Raw genomic sequence first — 20,505 nt, 5'->3', positions numbered from 1 at the left:
GTGTCGAGACATAATATGACACCCCAAAAGTGGGGAGGGGCAGTCATAATGTCCTGTGACTAAAAGAAATGCTGTTGATGGATTTATGTAGAACCATAGTAGTTGAACCTTTGCTAAAAGAATGAGTAATAAAACAGATGTATCTTCGTAAGGGAATCAGAAAAAAAAAAGCGATGGGGATGCAGCTTTGCAAAACATGACAAAGATAATAGTAATAATCTCAGACCTTGAAATAGAATTGCCAACTCCATCTAGTGATGAGATACTAAAGTAAAAGGATGGCTGTACAGAGATGGCAGCACATGTACGACAAATTATCTCGCCATATTTGTGAAAAAGGCCGAAAAGTCTGCATGTCTGCAAATGCCGTCGTAGGCACCAACATTATGTATGGCAGCGACGGCAAACGCCGTTGTAACCACTTGACTGGTTAATATGGGAATAGTGTTATAATTACATTAACAAACATTTTAATTAATTATTAGAAGTTTTAATGATTTTTCAGAAATTTTGTTTTTGATGTTAATGCTGTTTAAACCAAAAAACCAGGTTAAACCAAACTAAACCTGGTTTAAACCAAACCCCCCCCCCCAGTTTTTTGGATCATTTTTGTCGCACCACGGTCATTTTCTGCACACGAGGTCTAATCAGACCGGGACCTACAATTTATTGCCAATTCCAAACGGCAGGCTTGTTTTTTACATTCGTCGATGGATTGGCGTGCTAACCCCTCGATGGGGGACTCCCTGTGGTAGCAATTTTTTCTGGGGTCACGTCACCATTTCTGTTGTACCCCTGTGTCAGGAAAGTTTTCTGTCAAGGGCGACCTGGGTATCGAGCTCGCAACACCTCTGAAACATCCTTTGGTACTTTAGGCGAGTATCTTATCGACCTGGGCTACCACACGCCCCGGTTTTTTTTACAAACCCTGAGGTAAATAAACCTAATATTATATTAGGTAAATTAAATTGATTTAATGAAATTAAATCATTTATTTTAGGTAAATGATTTTAAATATTCAATGGCCATCACTATAATCCAAGAACTTTGAGCACTATTGGCATTCAAGATAAATAAAAACATGAAAATAGCTCACTTGGTAAATACTGGTAGCTGTTCGCCCATAATCTTGAGTCTTACAACAATTAAACAAAGAAAACTTGCTACTAGTAAAAACAGACGTAATAATGTATGCCTGAGCCATAATGAAGAGAAATTTTTGGACGAAAGCACTGACTGGACAATTTGTAACAAGTCGATGAACCTCATCTGGGACAAAATAAAAATCCATGATGAAATGATGAATAAAACTGCATGTATGTGCATAAAAAAAGTTTGTTTGAAAAAAAGGAAATAACTTCAATAATAATACAAACAATTTTACATTCTCAGAAGAAAAAGAAAGAAAATGAGAACGGGTCTTGTGAAGGAAATTTAACACATTTTAGCCCTTACCTTATGAGCTATAAAGATTTCATACATACAGCAGACACCAACTACAGTAATTCCTTGTTCTTTGGATAGTGTTGCCATAACAACAGATAACAAGCAAAGAAACAGTGATGACCATTCTGTAACAATTTGAAAAATTTAAGAAGTATCCAAAATCAGCATAGTTAATAAGAATGTAAAAAGTGAAATGAAATCAAAAATACATGAGTTAAAAAAATATACTCATGAAATTCATATTCATGCATAAAAAATAGTAATTACAACATTCTTGATAGTGTTAACTATGAATGGGTGATTGAATATTGTCCATTTTATTATTATTCTGCCTGGTTTAACAAGTATATCTCAGAAGAAGCTAAAGGTACATGAAATACACCAATGAAGTTTGTTCTTGTATCTATGAAATCAAATTGATAATTTTTGAATAATACCTAAGTTCAGTATTTCTCGATGTGTGCATCGCAGCTCATAGGGGGCATCTCTAACCTTTGTTAGAGGCATTGCATCGAACTGGAGATATTGATTTGTGTGCCCATTTATGCTTTGAAATGTTCTTTTATAGCGAGAAATATATCTATCAAACTATTCTGGGGAGACACAGATGAATCATGAATTAGTCATGAATTAGCAAGGGAGCTGCGAGTGGCAAAGGTTTGAGAATCACTGCCTTAGTTATAACTTTAATGTTTAGTTTGATAGTTAAGTTAATGTTCTCTTAGCAGAAAAAAACTTTTTTTGGTGGAATAAATATGCTTTGCTGGAATTTTTACTTTTTTTTCTTTCTGTTCCTCTACCTTATCATGGGTGTGTTATTTTATTTATTTATTTTTTTGTATACAAAATGTTCGTTTTCCTGTACACTAAAGAGCTTTGTTCTTGTTCCAGTCCATGTGTGCCATGTATATATTCAATGACTTTAATTACATTGCAATCGTAATTAATTCTTGCTGTATGGTTGTTCAACCATCTATTATCATCATATTTGCCAGTTTCAAGATAAAAATGTTTGGCTGTATTAAATTACCTGTTTTGCATGTTCTTTGACAGCATTTGGTGTAGAAAAGAAAAGCTAATAAGAAAAATATAGAAGATAATATCTCTGCTCTACCTACAACACCGGTAACCTGCGAAAGAAAGAAATATAGCTCACTTATCCTTGCATTCAATACATGCCATGGCTACAAAATGATAAAAATATCAAATTTCTTCAGAGAAAGCTAAATATGTAATCAAATGTATATATTTTTGTTAAAGTAGGCTAAATGATACCTATCTTTCTTGTGAAAAAAGAAAGATACAATAATTGTTTTCAGTTTTCCTTTTCATATATATTTGTGAAAAATTGGTTTGTAAGGGAAAAAGTTTCTAAGTATTTAAATTTATTTTTTATGACTATCTATAGCATATATATGAGCTGTTCAGTTTCAAGGCAAATGTTTCACTTTAGTTTGGAAATAACCCATCATTTTTTCAGAAAAATGCACATTCTTCAAATTCAAGCATATTTACAGGATTATTGCAAAGATCGTAGTGATACTTGAGAGGCTATAGTATAAGCTGGGAAATAGCAATTGAATATAAAAATTTTGCATGATATTCAGAAACTAAATCTCAAGCCATGTATAGCATCTGCTATTTTGTAGATTGTCATGTGTTTCATACATGGAGTTTAATGTTATTGCTAGTCTTACAAAGCCAATAAATGTGATGCTCATTAATAACAATTCATCTCTTTACTAATTTTAACCCATGGGTGTGAAAGTTGTTGTCTCCAATCCAAATACAAGCAGCTTATTTTGCTCTTCAGACCAAGGTGCTATCAAAATATTAAAAATTTATTACACACAATGGTGATTTGCACAGATTCTAGAACATGGTTTATTTAACACCTTCGCGTACAAGCTGCTGGTGATAAATTTGAATGATCTGTATTAGACATATAGGCGATAAATGTGGTATTCTTGTTTCATGTTGAAGAAACAGGAAAAAAAGAAATACGCGTGGGGAAGAACAGTACAGAGATAATTGTATAAGAAAATATTTAGTACATTGCCTTGCTTTTTCACCCTCACCTACAAACTTGGTTTGTAGTTTTATTACTTGTTCTCTTTCTCACTTCTGTGTGCAGTATATAATAGGATTAGTTCTGAGAAAGATAATACATTATATGTGTGTGTGTGTGTGTATGGGGGAGCATGCCATGGAGAAGGAGGCAGGGGAAAAAGCTGAGGAAAACCGCTACCATCGTTATCTCAGTTGCTCGTATATCATCGAGATATCACGATATGATGGTAAGAGAACAAGGTGGGGGAATACACACACAACTTTGTTTCATATGGTTACAATAAACCTTCACCATGAGGAAAAATGAAGGCAAAGAAACAGTCAGATGAATTAAATTTGTTCTACTAGCGTTTGGATGCAATATTATGTCCCTGATCATAAACAGGTTAAGCAGTCACAAGGCAAGTTGAATTTCATGAAGCCATAGAAGAGTATCATAGCAAAGTAGTACAATGATAAGAAGGAAAAAGACGGGTGTTCTTCAAAAAATATGGTTTTAATTAACTAGCATTCATATGTATTCGTATGAAAAACTGTGTGTGTGTGTGCCACAAATTACACAAATTCAACTTATGTGATTTTCATCTGTCCCACCTATCACATAAATTTGGGGTGTTGATGTATTACGGAATTCCTTGACTCATCAAATACCTTAAATATACTCAACACGATAGAATCTGGAGTAAAATCTGACTGATATATATAGCACCATGTTCAGTACATGGAAGATAGGATGTCCCCAACTAATATCAACCAAAAAACATTTTATGAAAAAAAAGTTTTTTTTTCAAAATAAAAAAAATAAAAAATGCATGATAGTTACATTTATGTAACTTTATCACATTTGCATAACTTTACAGCATGCCTGAAAAAAGAACTTTTTAACAGATTCTGTGGTACTTCTTCCTGAATCTATGGTAGTTCAAGTCTTATTTTTCAAGGTATTTGCATTGTCTCTTGTTTCATGAGATGAAGCTTCCTTCCAATTTTTAAATTTAACTTCGCGTTAGTTTAGTAAACTACAATTCATTACAGGGCTATTAAAATGGTTGCATTCATCATCCACAATAAATTTATCCTACTGAGTGTATATTTGTTTCTACTTAAAACATCCTAAAAACAACTAAGTAAATAAAATAAAACCTACAGCTTCAGTATGTACAGGATGAACAGCAAATAACACTGATGCAACAAAACTTGGAGTAGATGGTAAAAATAAATGGCACAACCTAAACATGGAAAAACATTTTTACCAAATGAAAGACATTTTCAAAACAATCAAGTGAAAATGTAGTAGATATATTGAAAAACTTCAAGTAATTTTAAAACATAAAACTGCAAACTCTAAAAAAAAAATCAAAAATTTCAACAAATAACTAATAAAATATCTGGTCCTTCAGTAGTGGTATAGCCAGATTTTTGTCAATGGAGTAGCAAAATTGGGAAAGGTGCTTTTTCCTGATATAGGCTCAAATTTAAAATTACACATTTATTGAAAGTACTTTATATAAATTTCAATAAAAAATCAAATTAAAAAAAATAAAAATTAAATCACTTAAAAAGGAATTAATTTAATTAATTTTAAAAATAAACATAAACTGAAAATTGAAAATAAATTTAATCAATTTATAAAGAATTTCAATAATATTTTTTCAGTTGTGGTCCTAGAGTGTGTATTTTTAAAGAAACAGTAATATTAAAATAAGATTAAAATATAAAAAAATATATATAATAAATAGAAAAGGAAAATAAAAATCAATCTAAGAAATGGATTGGATTCCATACAATTGCTTTCATGTTAGACTGTTATCGTAAACAGATAGTCATGTATTACTATATTGAAGACACTCACCCAAAGGGGGCTGTGAACCAAAAAAATTTTGGAGAACTACCCTTCAGGAATTTCAAACAAATTGGTGTGTGCCGAATAATGTTTTGTGTGCCGGTGTATCGTGTATATGTTTATTGTTTTAATTTTTTATATACATACAAGATGAAACAAAAAATCAGCCAAGGGGTCTAGAGACCCATACTGTATGTGTGCCTAATATATTTTGGAGTGTCTGTAAAGCATTCGAAGTGCAACTATTAATCTTCCAAATTGGAAGTGAAAGTGGCAGGTGTAGGTGTGTGAATTGATTAAATATCGAGTGAAATGATTTTAGTGTTCATCATATCTACCTGCTTTCTGTGGGTCGCACAACCCCATAGAGCCGCCCCTGCACAGAGTTTATTTCAGAAAATGAAAGAGTAAATAATCCTTTGCCTGATATAATAACAAACAGAACCAATAAATGAGGCAAATAAAAGGAAAAACCACAAAATTCTTAATGCATTTCAACACACAACCATCTTAAGAGGATAAATATGACCATTATCACACTGACCAGGGATACCACTTGGGTTGATTACCAAATCTTAACTCCCAGTTGCTCAGCAGAAAAAATATAGGCCTATGTGTTAGAGTTGGAGATTCTCTCTGACCTCGACAATTAGTTCATACAGAACAGACATATTTTTCCCGCTGAGTATTTTCAAGTGTTGGGGGGGGGGGAAAGATTCAGAAAAATCATTTCACTCGAGGCCTGAATGAATGAATGCCAGAACTTTGCCACTGGACTTATCCCATTGGCGAGATCTCTTCCAGCCCAGCTTCGTGGCAGAGTCTGGATCATTGATCATTTTTGTCGCACCACGGTCATTTTCTGCACACGAGGGCTAATTAGACTTGGACCTACAATGCAAAGTCTGGAACACTTTATTTTGTGTTAAAAAAGAAAAAGAAAGAAAACATACAAAAAATTTTTACAACATATCTTTCCCAGACAATTGGGTACTGTCGCGATTAACAAATTTTGTGGTGATTACAGACAAGATGGGGTTGGGAGTTGAGAAAAGTTTCGGACTTTTGTTAAGACAGATGAATGTACACATATTAGGATGGAGGTATGTTTTAAAAGCAATTGAGGGGGCCCCCATGCCATCTCATCTGTTATCTAACACTTGCCATATTATATACACAGGATACAAAAAAAAAAAAAAAAAAAAACGAAATGAGAATCTTATTGTGAAATAAAAAAAATAAAATATATATATATATTCATCGGAACAAGTAATCTCACTTAAAACCTTATTGGTGAGCAAATGGGTTTGATAATTTGCTGACTAGAAGCCAGCATCAGTTTAATTGGGTTGAGTTCACTCGCTCCGGTGGATTTGATGAGAAAATACAAAATAGAAATATTGTGTGGGGGAATATATGCAATTAGGGATCACCCATGCCATCTTGCTTAGCATACGACAATATGGGTACGCACGTGTGTTGTGGACATGAAATGCGTCTGGAGAGAGCCTTAGCTAAGGATCAGCTTCGGTCTTGGTGTTTTGATTGACTCACTCTGGCTGGTTATATTTGTATTTAAAAAAAAAAGAATATATATAAAATATAAACTACATGTAATGGGGGGGGGGTTATTAAGAAACCATTCATGTCCTCCCACCTCTATTCCTGTCCTCTCCGCTATTCTAGCACCCTTGCTAGAATAGCGGAATGAAGGACACTTGTGGTTATCACATTTACATCATTTTCACTCGAGGCCTATGATCCCATGGAGGCCTCATGACAACTTGATCTGGTTAACGTTTTGGGGAGAGTAAGTATGCAAATTGATAGACAGGTATTTATAGCTAGGTGTGGGGAACCTCAGAAATTTTTTTTTTATCCAGGAGCCTATGATGCTACTGAGACAGCTCTGGGCTTACTTTATGGAAATAGAGCAAAATTTCAATCCAAAAACTGAGCATTGACACAAGTTCTTGTTTGCAATTAACTTAGTTTCTCTGCTTTTTTTGTATCACCCTCAGAGCTGCAACTAGAAACTAAAATTCACCTGTTACTTGGAGGATCTGTATCCATTTCGACGCCCCCTACTCACAATTTTTAACGAAAAGTGTAAACTCAGCATCCTTCTTGGTCCAGAGCCCAGGCACCAGATAACCCTTCCCCTGCCCTCCCATAGTTGCAGCCCTGGTCAACCTTTTGATAAAGATCTTCAACTGTACAATCAAGTGCTCTTAAAATTTTAGAATTTTCTATCATATGGCTGATGCTGAGAAAACAATTTTAATTAAAAAAAGTACTCTGATGATTTTTTGTGGATGCCTTTTTTTTCTCTTGATGCCCTAAGCATGTGCTTATTTTTCTTAATGGTTAATCTGGTCCTGAAAACACGTTAGGAGTTTCATGGGGTTTTTTCCTTTCATTTGTTGGTTATTTAAGTGGTTCCAAAACAAATCGAGAAAAGAATGAAACTATACGGAGCAATGAATAGACAAAAGACCTGTTTGATCGAATTCCTGTTGAACAAAACATTTCATTAGAGCAACAGTATGAGACATGGGCCCCCGCAAGGATTGGGTTGACAGAGCTCTGGCCATGGGCGCTTGATAGAATTCTTAATTGTTTTGTTTTAAACACTATAAATTCACTATACAAGGGCCTGTGAAAAAACTGGCCCAGAGCTCAAAAAAGATTCAGGCTAAGGGTCCTGCTCAAGGATGTGAGCAGTCATAGTATGGGGGTTTTTGAATTTGGTCTGAAGCAGCAGAACTTCAGCAGACGGAACACCATGGCGTTTATTTTGAACTGTCTCTTTTTAAAGAAAGCAATTGTATTTATATTATATTTCGAAATTTTCAAACTAATTGATGCAAAGATGGATTTAGATGCCACAAGATAAAAAAAGACACTGGCCATAGCTTATTCCAGAGATAATTTCTCAGACTAACTACTCTACTGTATGAGGCAAACAGGTGATTGAGATGAAACACAACATGCAAAAAAAGTGATTCTGAGAAGGTTACTTTTTTTAAAACAACTAAATTTATCAATCTATCAACTAGGTGGTCGTAATTATTGTACAATATAGATTGCTCTCATTTCCTCTCCTCATTCTCTGATTTTAAGGATTTATTGGCCCTATGATAGCATTTCATTTTACTCTCCTTCAAGTAACAACTTGTCCAGATTCTATAACCCCATTTTGTTTGATCTTGGTTATTTTAAAGCTCAGTATCTCAGAGTTGCTTTTCATCTTTTCCTAGTTTCTAAGGCCCTCCTCACACGGGGAAACTAAAATCGAGCTCGAGTTGCTTCAACTTGAGAGTCGAGTTGCCCATTCTCCCTCACACGCGCTACTAAAAAAATATTCAAATCCCGGGAAACTGATTAAAAAGAGAAGTCTATAGTTTTCCTTCTTATCTTCCGGTACTATCTTGTTAACCGGGTTAGGAAAAATCGAAACAAAGAAATAAGAAAAATAATTTCTATTATACGTGAAATTGCTACAGAATTTCAGCTCACGGGTAAATACAAAATTTCATTATTTAAATTGATATCATTTTGAAATGACAATAAAATGGTAAAAATTAGATAATTTTTAGTATAATTTCATGTTTCATTTGAAAAAAAAAATTCGCAATAAAATGTCTGTTTTTCCTCTATAAATGTGCCTTTCAGTACCTATATATGTTGGATTTAATATATATATTTTTGTTTATTAGTTAAAATATTGTCACGCAGAATTTTAAGTAATGAAACGATAAAAGCTGGTTCCGAGAGGCAAAAAATAAACTATAGGCGAAACTAGAGACAAACAACACATGAACTGTTGTTTCAAAAACACACAGGGAATGATTTTTCGGGAATACTCCCACACACAGATGTGCGTGTACGTGACCTAGATTACAGACATTCCAAGCAAGGGGGAAAATCAGGGACCATCCCTATACAACACGTGCTTGTTTAGGTACATGTAAAAGTAGACAGTATTTTAAATTTTCTGGAGGTTCTTATCCAGGGCCATCTTAAGAGCATCATGCCCCCCTCCCCCAGTCATGTATTTTTTTTCGAGACCCTACTTGGCAAATTCATTTGGTTATTCCTGCAATTTTTTATCAGATCTAATTTTCGTGATGCTCCATCTTCTTTTGAAATCACCCCCGGGGGAGTGCCTGGGTGGGCCCATGTGTTTACCACAGACCTGTCATCTGGGGGGAGATCAGGGGGCTATTGCCCTGCCCCCCCCCCGGCTTTCAAAAATACACTAGAAATAGTATATATATGTACATACAGTGAGTATATGTTCTTTGCCCCCCCCCCCCAGAAAAGAGCTGAAATGACAGTCCTGGTTTACCATTTCATTCAGTGGTGTCAGAGCCATAACCGGTCAATTTGTCGTGGTAAAAATTTGTCGCGTTACAAGTTTATCGCAGTGTAAATTCGTCGTGATACAAATTTGTTGCAGCTCCAATTCGTAGCTATATAAATTTGCCGTCATGACGTCAATTTATATATTACAGAGCAGAATCAATTCGTCAAACCGTCTTACATGTGAAATAAAAGAATGAACAAAAGTGTACACGCAGTTAACTGAAAATAATTATTTTTTGTCAATGCGGAAAGGTCATCGAAATTAAAATTACAATATCAATTACATTTAAAAATTTAACTGCATATAAAAATTTAATTATACTTGAAAATTCAGTTATAAAAATTTGAAATGTTAAATAATTGATTTTTGTTGTGATAAAATTTCAATATCATGTGGAAAAATTTCGGTTTGTATGATATTCCCCAAAATACAGTGAGCCTGTCTTTAACGGTAAATTTCTATCTGCCCCATGGGCTCGAGAGTTTCTCCCCCCCCCCCCCCCGAGAGTCACCAACATTTACCATTACAGTATCTCCACAAGGACCTGAAATATTTAATTAATTTATAATTCAATTAAATTAATATTTAATTTCCACCGTATAAGCTATACTTCCGGCTTTTGTTGGGATTTCTATTTCTCATGGCGAAGGGAGTTGGGCGCAGATCAAGGGTAGAAAAGTACAGTGCTTATGAATGACGATTCGATGAAGTTTTAATATTGCCTACAGGATGAGCACCGACAAAGACCATGTAATCACCAATAAGAAAGACGACTATGGGTCAGTCACATCGATATAATATAACCATTAATCTTATGTTTATAATCGGTCGCACATCTTTGGCTGGACTGTTTGAATATTTTCACATAGTTTTCATTAGCGTCTAAGCTTTTGGTACAAGGTTGGTGTGCTTGGTCTACATATTTCTGTGGGCAAAAACATGGAATATTGCAAAACCGAACGTGGAAATATGTTGGTTTGTGTGTGTTTAAAAGTTTTGCCCCCATAATTCATGTTCCGAAAATAGAAAAACTTTTAATGCAATTGAATGAATTAGCTTATAATTAATTTTCTTTATTTGAGTTTTTTGTTGTATCATAAAATAGAGATACAGATTATATGGATGACAAAAAATAATGTGGTACTTTTTAAATTAAATTGTTTGAATTCAATTTAAATTGCAATAAATTGAAATCTTCTCCTACGTATCGTTAAAAAAATAGAAGAAATTTATGGTACTTTAAAATAGCATCACTTGTTATTCTATTAATCATCATCAGGCTTTTTATTGCGATATTCACGTTAGATTAAAATGTTAATGTTTAAATAAAATGTTACTCAAACTGAAAATAAATAAAGGTTTAGATATTGTGGAGTGTTTATATGTACAATACGAATTGTTTTTAAAATTAAAATTATCTTAATAAATGTAGGCTATAATCAGAGGCGGATTTATAGTTTTCCCACCTGTGGTCTATTCAAACCTTGCCTCCCTTCTTCCTTTCTAATTCATGTTCTTGATCACCAATTACTTAATTTTAGTTAAGTCCTTTCGCTTGAACTTGTCATCTTGGGATAAATCCCACGTACCCCCTCCCCAACCAGGAAATATACCTCTGAATATAATCTTATATTGTCTGTTAATGTTAATTCACTTGTGTTGTGAGAAGAAATTTTTACTGATCGTTGACTGGAGCCGTATGAGTGTCATGTACATGAAGTTACATACAATGGGCTAATAAAAGTCTGATTCTTTTTACTTGAGAGTTGTTACTTTAGAGTTGAAAAAAAATCAAAAATCGATTGAAATTTGCAGTGGTGTCAGAGACAGGGATGCTGTGGGTGCCCAGGGAACTGTATGGAATGGGTATGAGCACCTAGAGAAATGATTCGGAAATCAAAATTTTCTACTTCAAGATCAAGACAAGAACCCACAAATTCCAAACACTTCCGGCATCCTTGGCCAGTCAAAGGTGCCGACATGAAGGAAACATTGAGGAAGGAGGAGGGGCTGAAAATCGTCATTCATTCCTCCGTATATAAGAGACTCAACCCTGTACTCAGAGGAGGCGAAATGGTGCATTGTATATTCATGAGTTATTGGAGGGGGGGGGGCTCAAATGGCATCAGCCCCCAGTTTCTGGTGCCTATGGTCGAAGTGTTCGAATATTATTTCGGTGTGATAATACAAAGTGATTTGAAACGTACATTTGCATTGCAAAAAAATAATTTGAAAATAAGACTTTTCGCAGCTGTTACATATAAAACTTAGAGACACCTTGTCGATAAAAAATTCCTTAAAGATATATTCTCTGCATGGAAACATTTAATAATGAATTATGGAAATCATGCTGGGGGGGGGGGCACATTGATCACAATTTATTATCTTGATGTGCACCCCCAACGCCCCTCGCTGCCAGAAATGGAAATCCCTACAGAAAGCGGGAAGCGCGGCTTATATGAAGAAGATTAAATTTTAAAAATTTATTTGATCCCAATTTATTTCTTGGTGAGCTCCCCAAGGCCCCTCACTGGGAGAAATGAAAATCCCGACAGAAATGCGGCTTATATGGTGAAAATTAAATTTTAAAAATTTATTGGATCTAATTTATTATCTTGGTGTACGTTCCAATGTCCCTCGATGACTTCAATGAATACTTTCCTTCATTTGTTAAAAATTATAACAGAGATGGGAAGGGGAATATTTCCAATAAATGAGAAAAAAGTTCCATTTTTTGCGCCTAAAGCAACTACCCTATTTATAAGATCACAACAAACAAGAATTTTGAAGCAATTCAAATTTGTCGCGACGAATTGACTTCGCTACAACTTCGTACAGCAACGAAATGAGTCTGCGACAAATTTGTACCACGACGAAATGGGCCTGCGACAAATTTGTACAGCGACGAGTTTGTAGCACGACAAATTAAACGCGACAAATTGAGCACGACGAATTGACCTAGACCCCGTCAGAGCCAGGGGTGCATGCTCAAGCACCCATGGTAATTTGTGGCATGGATCCGAGCACCCCAGAATTGATTAAGAAATTAAACTTTCCGATATAAAACTAAAGACGAGCACCCACAGTTTTGAAACAATTCCGACTCCCCTGATTTCATTATAATTTCAAAATAATATCAATTTAAATAAAGAAATCATGTATTTACCTATGAACAAAATTCTGTAGAAATTTCATTATATCCTTTTAACTGATAATTTATTATATATACTCTGGATTGCTTTTCAATTTGGGTCCAAACTCGCATGACGAAAATATGAAGGAATGCTAAAGGCAGTTTTTAGTTTCTTCAACAAAAGTTGGCGGCGACTCACATGCCAGTCGCCTGAGTCGCGTTCGATATTTCGTCGCCAATACACCAATTTCCTCGTGTGAGGGCATCTAGAGCGATATACATGCTGGTCTTCAGGAAACTGTTTCTCTTATCAGTTGCCAAACTTTAGTTTCCCCATGTGAGGAGGGCCTAACCCTAACCTATATGCAAGTTATTAATTCTAGCTAAGGTGCCTATAGACAAGTTGGTATTTTCATGAGATCAAACTCTAGTCATTACTTCCTAGGCTCGGTGGTCTTACCACAGTAGGAGATTCCGTATCTTAAAAAAACCCTACAAAATACAAGACTACTTAACAACAGAATGAATGTCTAGTCCTCAAAACTAAGGAACCAAAGAATGGATTTTCTAGGTGCTCTACCATGAACGACCAACAGCAAAAGCAAAGTTCATAAAGATGTAGGCAAAATATCGCCTTTTGGAAGAGAGGGGGGGGGGGAGGCTGCCCTGACCATGCTTACAGATGAAGAGCTTGAAAGCAATTTTGAAAAATGATTAGTATAAGAAATGCCCTACACTTTTCTCTCTCTTCACTCAAATGAATAGCACAAACCCTGCCACAGTGAAACTGCAAGAGGAAGCATTTGAATGGAGTTTATTTTTCTCACTTAGGTATTCATCCTGTCAGTCAATGAAGGCAGAAAATAAAGAATTTAATATTTTTCTGTGTGTGTGTGAGGGAATCAAAAATCATTCATGAGAATAGGCACCAATGTAGGCAAACCTTTGATTGGGGGATGTGTCTTTGACTTAACAACAATGACTCCCCTGCTTCCCCCCCCCCCGGTTATGACAGTGCTCTTCAGCAATAAAAATTTTTGCATAATATGTAATTTTTTTCAGCGTTTCCAGTGCACTTGCTATCATAAGAAAAGTTTTAGCCACTGAAATCAAAGGTTTCTATCAAAATAAAATCACAAGTTTATGATAAATTTCACACAGAAAAAAAACCAATATTGTAATGGCTTAATCAAAAACAAAATTGTTAAGCAAAATCAAATACTTGTGCACATTTGAAGAGCGCTTTCAAACATTTAAAATGAAACAGGCAGTAACTGCAAAAAATATTTGAGAGCACTATGCCCTAAAATGGGTTGAAAGAAATTAACTTTTTATTTTCAAATCGCTATAATGAGAAACAGTTGTCTAATCTAAAAATACGAATCGGTTGAAATAGTTCTGGATAATTTCTCCCAAATCCTTAAAATAAGCAGAGGATTAAGAAGATTGTGAAGGATAATTAAGATTGTGAATAAGTCACAGATTTATTCACAAAGAAAACAGCTATTTACAATTATTCACAAATAAGAATCTTGCATTGAGAATAAAGTCGAACAACACTCACTCTCTCTCTATCGCATGACCTTTATACACATGAAGAAAATTCTATAATTCTTGCATATTTCCAATTTTGTGGCACCACCACCTGGAGGTCATACAACACATTCTGGATCAATCTAGAACAATTGAGTATACCCTAACAATTCCGGTTTGGCATTGCTGCAACATGACAGTATTTTCGGGGGGTTCATTACAAATTTCACTACCATTATTTACAGTGATAAAATATAATTTTTGTAACACAATATTTTCCGGTCGTGCATTGTACCTGAAGTTTATGGAAATTAACAAAATTGAACATTTTTCTTAAATTTTTTAACATTACTTAAAATTCTACGTTCAACATCAAAAAGTTTGTTATCCTTATTTTATGGTCCAATAAAGTAAAATAAATTAAAACATCATTAATATTTCGAAGTTGATTGGTCGCGCAACGTGTTAAAACATTTTTCAGTGAATCAGTAACTGCAAAATATTTGAGAGTACTATGCACTTAGTATTTGGTGATCCTCTGGAAAAAGCAGTACCTGCACACATATCCCTCTGATGGAAAGCTAAAACCTCAAATTATATTATACACATGTAATAATGTGTGCTGACAAGATTAAACCTTCTAATCATACACTGCTGAAGGAGCTGTGCATTTTCATTTGCAGGTCTACAGATAAGGTAAAACCTCTCAATTATGTGTGGGGAGCACAAAAATTACATTAGTGCTCTGCAGATAGAATACATATGCAGGTACTGTTCGTTTAGAAGCACAGCATGTTATCATGAAATTTTAATATATTTTCTGAAGCATATTACTTCAGAAAGCAAAATTAAATACTTATGCACATTTGAAGAGTGCTTTCAAACATTTTGCAGTGAAACAGGCACAGTCACTGCAAAATATTTGAGAGTACTATGCACTTAGTATTAGGTGGTCCTCTGGAAAAAGCAGTACCTGCACACATATCCCTCTGATGAAAAGCTAAACCCTCAAATTATATTATATGCATGTAATAATGTGTGCTGACAAGATTAAACCTTCTAATCATACACTGCTGAAAGAGCAGTACATGTTTATTTGCAGGTCTACAGATAAGGTAAAACCTCTCAATTATGTGTGGGGAGCACAAAAATTACATTAGTGCTCTGCAGATAGAATACATATGCAGGTACTGTTCTTTTAGAACCACAGCATGTTATCATGAATTTTTAATATATTTTCTGAAGCATATTACTTCAGAAAGCAAAATTAAATACTTGTGCACATTTGAAGAGTACTTTCAAACATTTTGCAGTGAAACAGTCACTGCAAAATATTTGAGAGTACTATGCACTTAGTGTTAGGTGGTCCTCTGGAAAAAGCAGTACCTGCACACATATTCCTCTGATGAAAAGCTAAAATTATATTATACGAATGTAATAATGTGTGCTGACAAGATTAAACCTTCTAATCATACACTGCTGAAGGAGCTGTGCATGTTCATTTGTAGGTCTACAGATAAGATAAAACCTCTCAATTATGGGCGAGGTGCACCAAAAATTACAGTAGTGCTCTGCAGATAGAATGCATATGCAGGTACTGTTCTTTTAGAAGCACAGCATGTAATGAAGAATTTTTAATATATTTTCTGAAGCATATTACTTCAGAAAGCAAAATTAAATACTTGTGCACATTTGAAGAGTGCATTGAAACATTTGGCAGTGAAACAGCCACTCCAAAATATTTGAGAGTACTATGCACTTAGTATTAGGTGGTCCTCTGGAAAAAGCAGTACCTGCACACATATCCCTCTGATGATAAGGCTAAAACCTCAAATTATATTATACACATGTTATAATGTGTGCTGACAAGATTAAACCTTCTAATCATACACTGCTGAAAGAGCAGTACACGTTCATTTGCAGGTCTACAGATAAGGTAAAACCTCTCAATTATGTGTGGAGAGCACAAAAATTACATTAGTGCTCTGCAGATAGAATACATATGCAGGTACTGTTCTTTTAGAAGCATAGCATGTAATCAAGAATTTTTAATATATTTTCTGAAGCATATTACTTCAGAAAGCAAAATTAAATACTTGTGCACATTTGAAGAGTGCTTTCAAACATTTGGCAGTGAAACAGGCACATTCACTGCAAAATATTTGAGAGTACTATGCACTTATTATTAGGTGGTCCTCTGGAAAAAGCAGTACCTGCACACATATCCCTCTGATGAAAAGCTAAAATTATATTATACGAATGTAATAATGTGTGCTGACAAGATTAAACCTTCTAATCATACACTGCTGAAGGAGCTGTGCATGTTTATTTATAAGTCTATGGATATAATGTAAAACCTCTCAATTATGGGCGAGGTGCACCAAAAATTACAGTAGTGCTCTGCAGATAGAATACATATGCAGGTACTGTTCTTTTAGAAGCACAGCATGTAATCAAGAATTTTTAATATATTTTCTGAAGCATATTACATCAGAAAGCAAAATTAAATACTTGTGCACATTTGAAGAGTGCTTTCAAACATTTTGCAGTGAAACAGCCACTGCAAAATATTTTGAGATATAATAATAGAAATAGTTTATTAAGAGAAAAAAAAAAACAATATATATAAATATATAAATACAGTATTCTACTCAAGGGATCGCTTGATCCGTCCAGAGTATACAAACATAAATTTTTCTGTGGTGGCAAACACTTTCATATAGGCTACTAACAAGTACTAAGCAAAATACAAGTATAGAAATAGACAAATATTTCAAAGGCCTAGGTGACACAACACTGTATACTGGGGGCCGAGAAGTACCTTCCTATTGCAGTAAAATATTAATATAATTGATAATTAATTGTTTGAAAGCTCTTAATTTATTTTCATATTTTATTTCATTTGGCAGGTTATTAAAATATAATGGAGCCAAATATATAAATTGCTTTTGGGTTAATGTTTTTTTAGGTTGTATAATATTATATTGAAAACCTCGACGGAGACGTGTGTTTGTTGGGCATTGCTTGATTTCAAACCAAGTAGGATTTTTATAAATAAACATTAGACTTCGGTATATATACAATTTTTCAATATTAAATCTATAGTCTGATTTATAATTATAGGCAGATGGTGTAGGGTTACGAGAGGAAATAATATTTATAGTTTTTTTCAGAGCACTTATTAAAACATTTAAATTGGACTCATAATCACCTCCCCAAACACATATAGCATACTGAATAAGTGAGTAGAACCAAGCAAAATAAAGTGTATGAATAAATTGAGGAGATATAATATTTTTTAAGCAATATAAACGAACATTCATGTATTTTATTTTGTTACTAAGTGCAGTTGCATGAGAGTTCCATTTCAAATTTTTGTTTATAGTGACTCCTAAATATTTATACTCTTCAGTTTCCGAGACAATCGGACAAAAACATTGGTCATCAGAACATCCCAACTCATGGCATCGAATTATAAGTGTTTCAATATTTCTACTGTATAATTGAAAATTTATGTATTTAGTTTTGTTGAGATTCAAGGTTAACTTATTATGCCTCAACCAAGTGTTAATTTTTGTTAAATCTTCTTCAGTATCAGATTTCAGCATGGTATACGTTTGTTCTGACAAAACAATAGCTGTGTCATCGGCATAGCTAATCAAATCACCATGTAGATCCAGGTTATTGATATCATTAACAAAGATTAGAAATAAAATCGGTCCAAGAACAGAACTCTGTGGGACGCCAGTTTTAATAATCCTGTATGTACCTATTGTATCATTTATTTTAACTGCTTGCATTCTATTTGACAGATAAGTTTTAAACCAGTGATAAGTGTTGCCTCTCAGACCTGAACAATATAACTTATGCATAAGAATTGGATGATCGACACTATCAAAGGCTTTTTTTAAATCTAAAAACATAGCAAGGGTTCTTTTGCTCTCGTTAATACTTTCATATACTTTTGCTGAAAATTTCAAAATTGCCATCTCAGTATTCTTATTTCCAAGAAAACCGAACTGATTCCTCGAAAAAAAATTAAATTGATTTAGAAAATTTATAATTTTGTGTTTCATTATCTTTTCCAAAATTTTCGAAAAGACGGGCAAAATAGAGATCGGACGATAGTTTTTGAAATTATTGACATTACCTGATTTATGAATGGGTATAACAAGAGCACATTTTAATTTATCAATAAAAACTCCATTGAGAATTGAAGAGTTTATAATGTGGGTTATAAACTTTAAATGGTATTTACTGACAATTTTTAGCATTTTTGGAGTGATTCCATCATAACCAACCGCTTTATTATTCTCAAGTATGTTTATTAAATTCTTTACATTCCTTTCCTCTATCTCAGTAACAACTATAGAATTATACTGGTTTGGTACTAGAAGCTCTATTTCATCTATTAACTCAGAATCTTCAGTTATTGCAGAATTGATAAATAATTCATACATTTCATTCACTGTTTCAGAATTAGTATTTACTGGAAGTACTATTTTATTTATTTTTCGATTTATGATATCATTAGTAACTTTCCATTGTTTCTTGACGTCGTTACCACATTTTATAAATTTATTAAAGTAAAAAGCATCCTTTGCAGCTTTTAGCTTCTTTTTTAACTGTTTGTTACAGTTTTTGTAATTATTTTCCTTATCACGATCTGAAGAAAGAATTTGAGAGTACTATGCACTTTGTATTAGATGGTCATCTGGAAAAAGCAGTACCTGCACACATATCCCTCTGATGATAAGGCTAAAACCTCAAATTATATTATACACATGTAATAATGTGTGCTGACAAGATTAAACCTTCTAATCATACACTGCTGAAGGAGCTGTGCATGTTTATTTATAGGTCTACAGATAAGGTAAAACCTCTCAATTATGTGTGGGGAGCACAAAAATTACATTTTGGCTCTGCAGATAGAATACATATGCAGGTCCTGTTTTTTAGAACCACAGCATGTTATCATGAACTTTTAATATATTTTCTGAAGCATATTACTTCAGAAAGCAAAATTAAATACTTGTGCACATTTGAAGAGTGCTTTCAAACATTTTGCAGTGAAACAGTCACTGCAAAATATTTGAGAGTACTATGCACTTAGTATTAGGTGGTCCTCTGGAAAAAGCAGTACCTGCACACATATCCCTCTGGTGATAAGGTTAAAACCTCAAGTTATATTATGCGAATATAATAATGTGTGCTGACAAGATTAAACCTTCTAATCATACATTGCTGAAGGAGCTGTGCATGTTCATTTGCAGGTCTACAGATAAGATAAAACATCTCAATTATGGGCGAGGTGCACCAAAAATTACAGTAGTGCTCTGCAGATAGAATACATATGCAGGTACTGTTCTTTTAGAAGCACAGCATGTAATCAAGAATTTTTAATATATTTTCTGAAGCATATTACGTCAGAAAGCAAAATTAAACACTTGTGCACATTTGAAGAGTGCTTTCAAACATTTTGCAGTGAAACAGGCACATTCACTGCAAAATATTTGAGAGTACTATGCACTTAGTATTAAGTGGTCCTCTGGAAAAAGCAGTACCTGCACACATATCCCTCTGGTGATAAGGTTAAAACCTCAAGTTATATTATACGCATGTAATAATGTGTGCTGACAAGATTAAACCTTCTAATCATACATTGCTGAAGGAGCTGCGCATGTTCATTTACAGGTCTACAGATAAGGTAAAACCTCTCAATTATGTGTGGGGAGCACAAAAATTACATTAGTGCTCTGCAGATAGAATACATATGCAGGTCCTGTTTTTTAGAACCACAGCATGTTATCATGAACTTTTAATATATTTTCTGAAGCATATTACTTCAGAAAGCAAAATTAAATACTTGTGAACATTTGAAGAGTGCTTTCAAACATTTGGCAGTGAAACAGGCATATTCACTGCAAAATATTTGAGAGTACTATGCACTTAGTATTAGGTGGTCCTCTGGAAAAAGCAGTACCTGCACACATATCCCTCTGGTGATAAGGTTAAAACCTCAAGTTATATTATGCGAATATAATAATGTGTGCTGACAAGATTAAACCTTCTAATCATACATTGCTGAAGGAGCTGTGCATGTTCATTTGC

General features: G+C 34.1%; 1 protein-coding gene across 1 annotated transcript in view; it reads right to left on the bottom strand.

Moving 5' to 3' along the window:
• LOC149072164 (protein O-mannosyl-transferase Tmtc3-like) overlaps nt 1-20,505 on the bottom strand; it is a 101,134-nt gene that overhangs the window by 56,978 nt on the left and 23,651 nt on the right. Inside the window, exons 4-7 of the mRNA XM_089246805.1 lie at nt 4,664-4,745; nt 2,477-2,576; nt 1,456-1,571; nt 1,097-1,269 (exon numbers count right to left, since the gene is read on the bottom strand). Of these exons, the coding sequence (XP_089102931.1) occupies nt 1,097-1,269; nt 1,456-1,571; nt 2,477-2,576; nt 4,664-4,745 (471 nt within the window). The remainder of the gene's footprint in view (nt 1-1,096; nt 1,270-1,455; nt 1,572-2,476; nt 2,577-4,663; nt 4,746-20,505) is intronic.

Source organism: Pholcus phalangioides, unplaced genomic scaffold, assembly GCF_987345545.1.
Source record: "Pholcus phalangioides strain wild (caught in Gottingen) unplaced genomic scaffold, Ppha-v1.0 ptg000017l_1, whole genome shotgun sequence".
Taxonomy (NCBI): domain Eukaryota; kingdom Metazoa; phylum Arthropoda; class Arachnida; order Araneae; family Pholcidae; genus Pholcus; species Pholcus phalangioides.
Note: the sequence above shows the minus strand (reverse complement) of the source record. Positions and strands in the feature narration are given on the sequence as shown.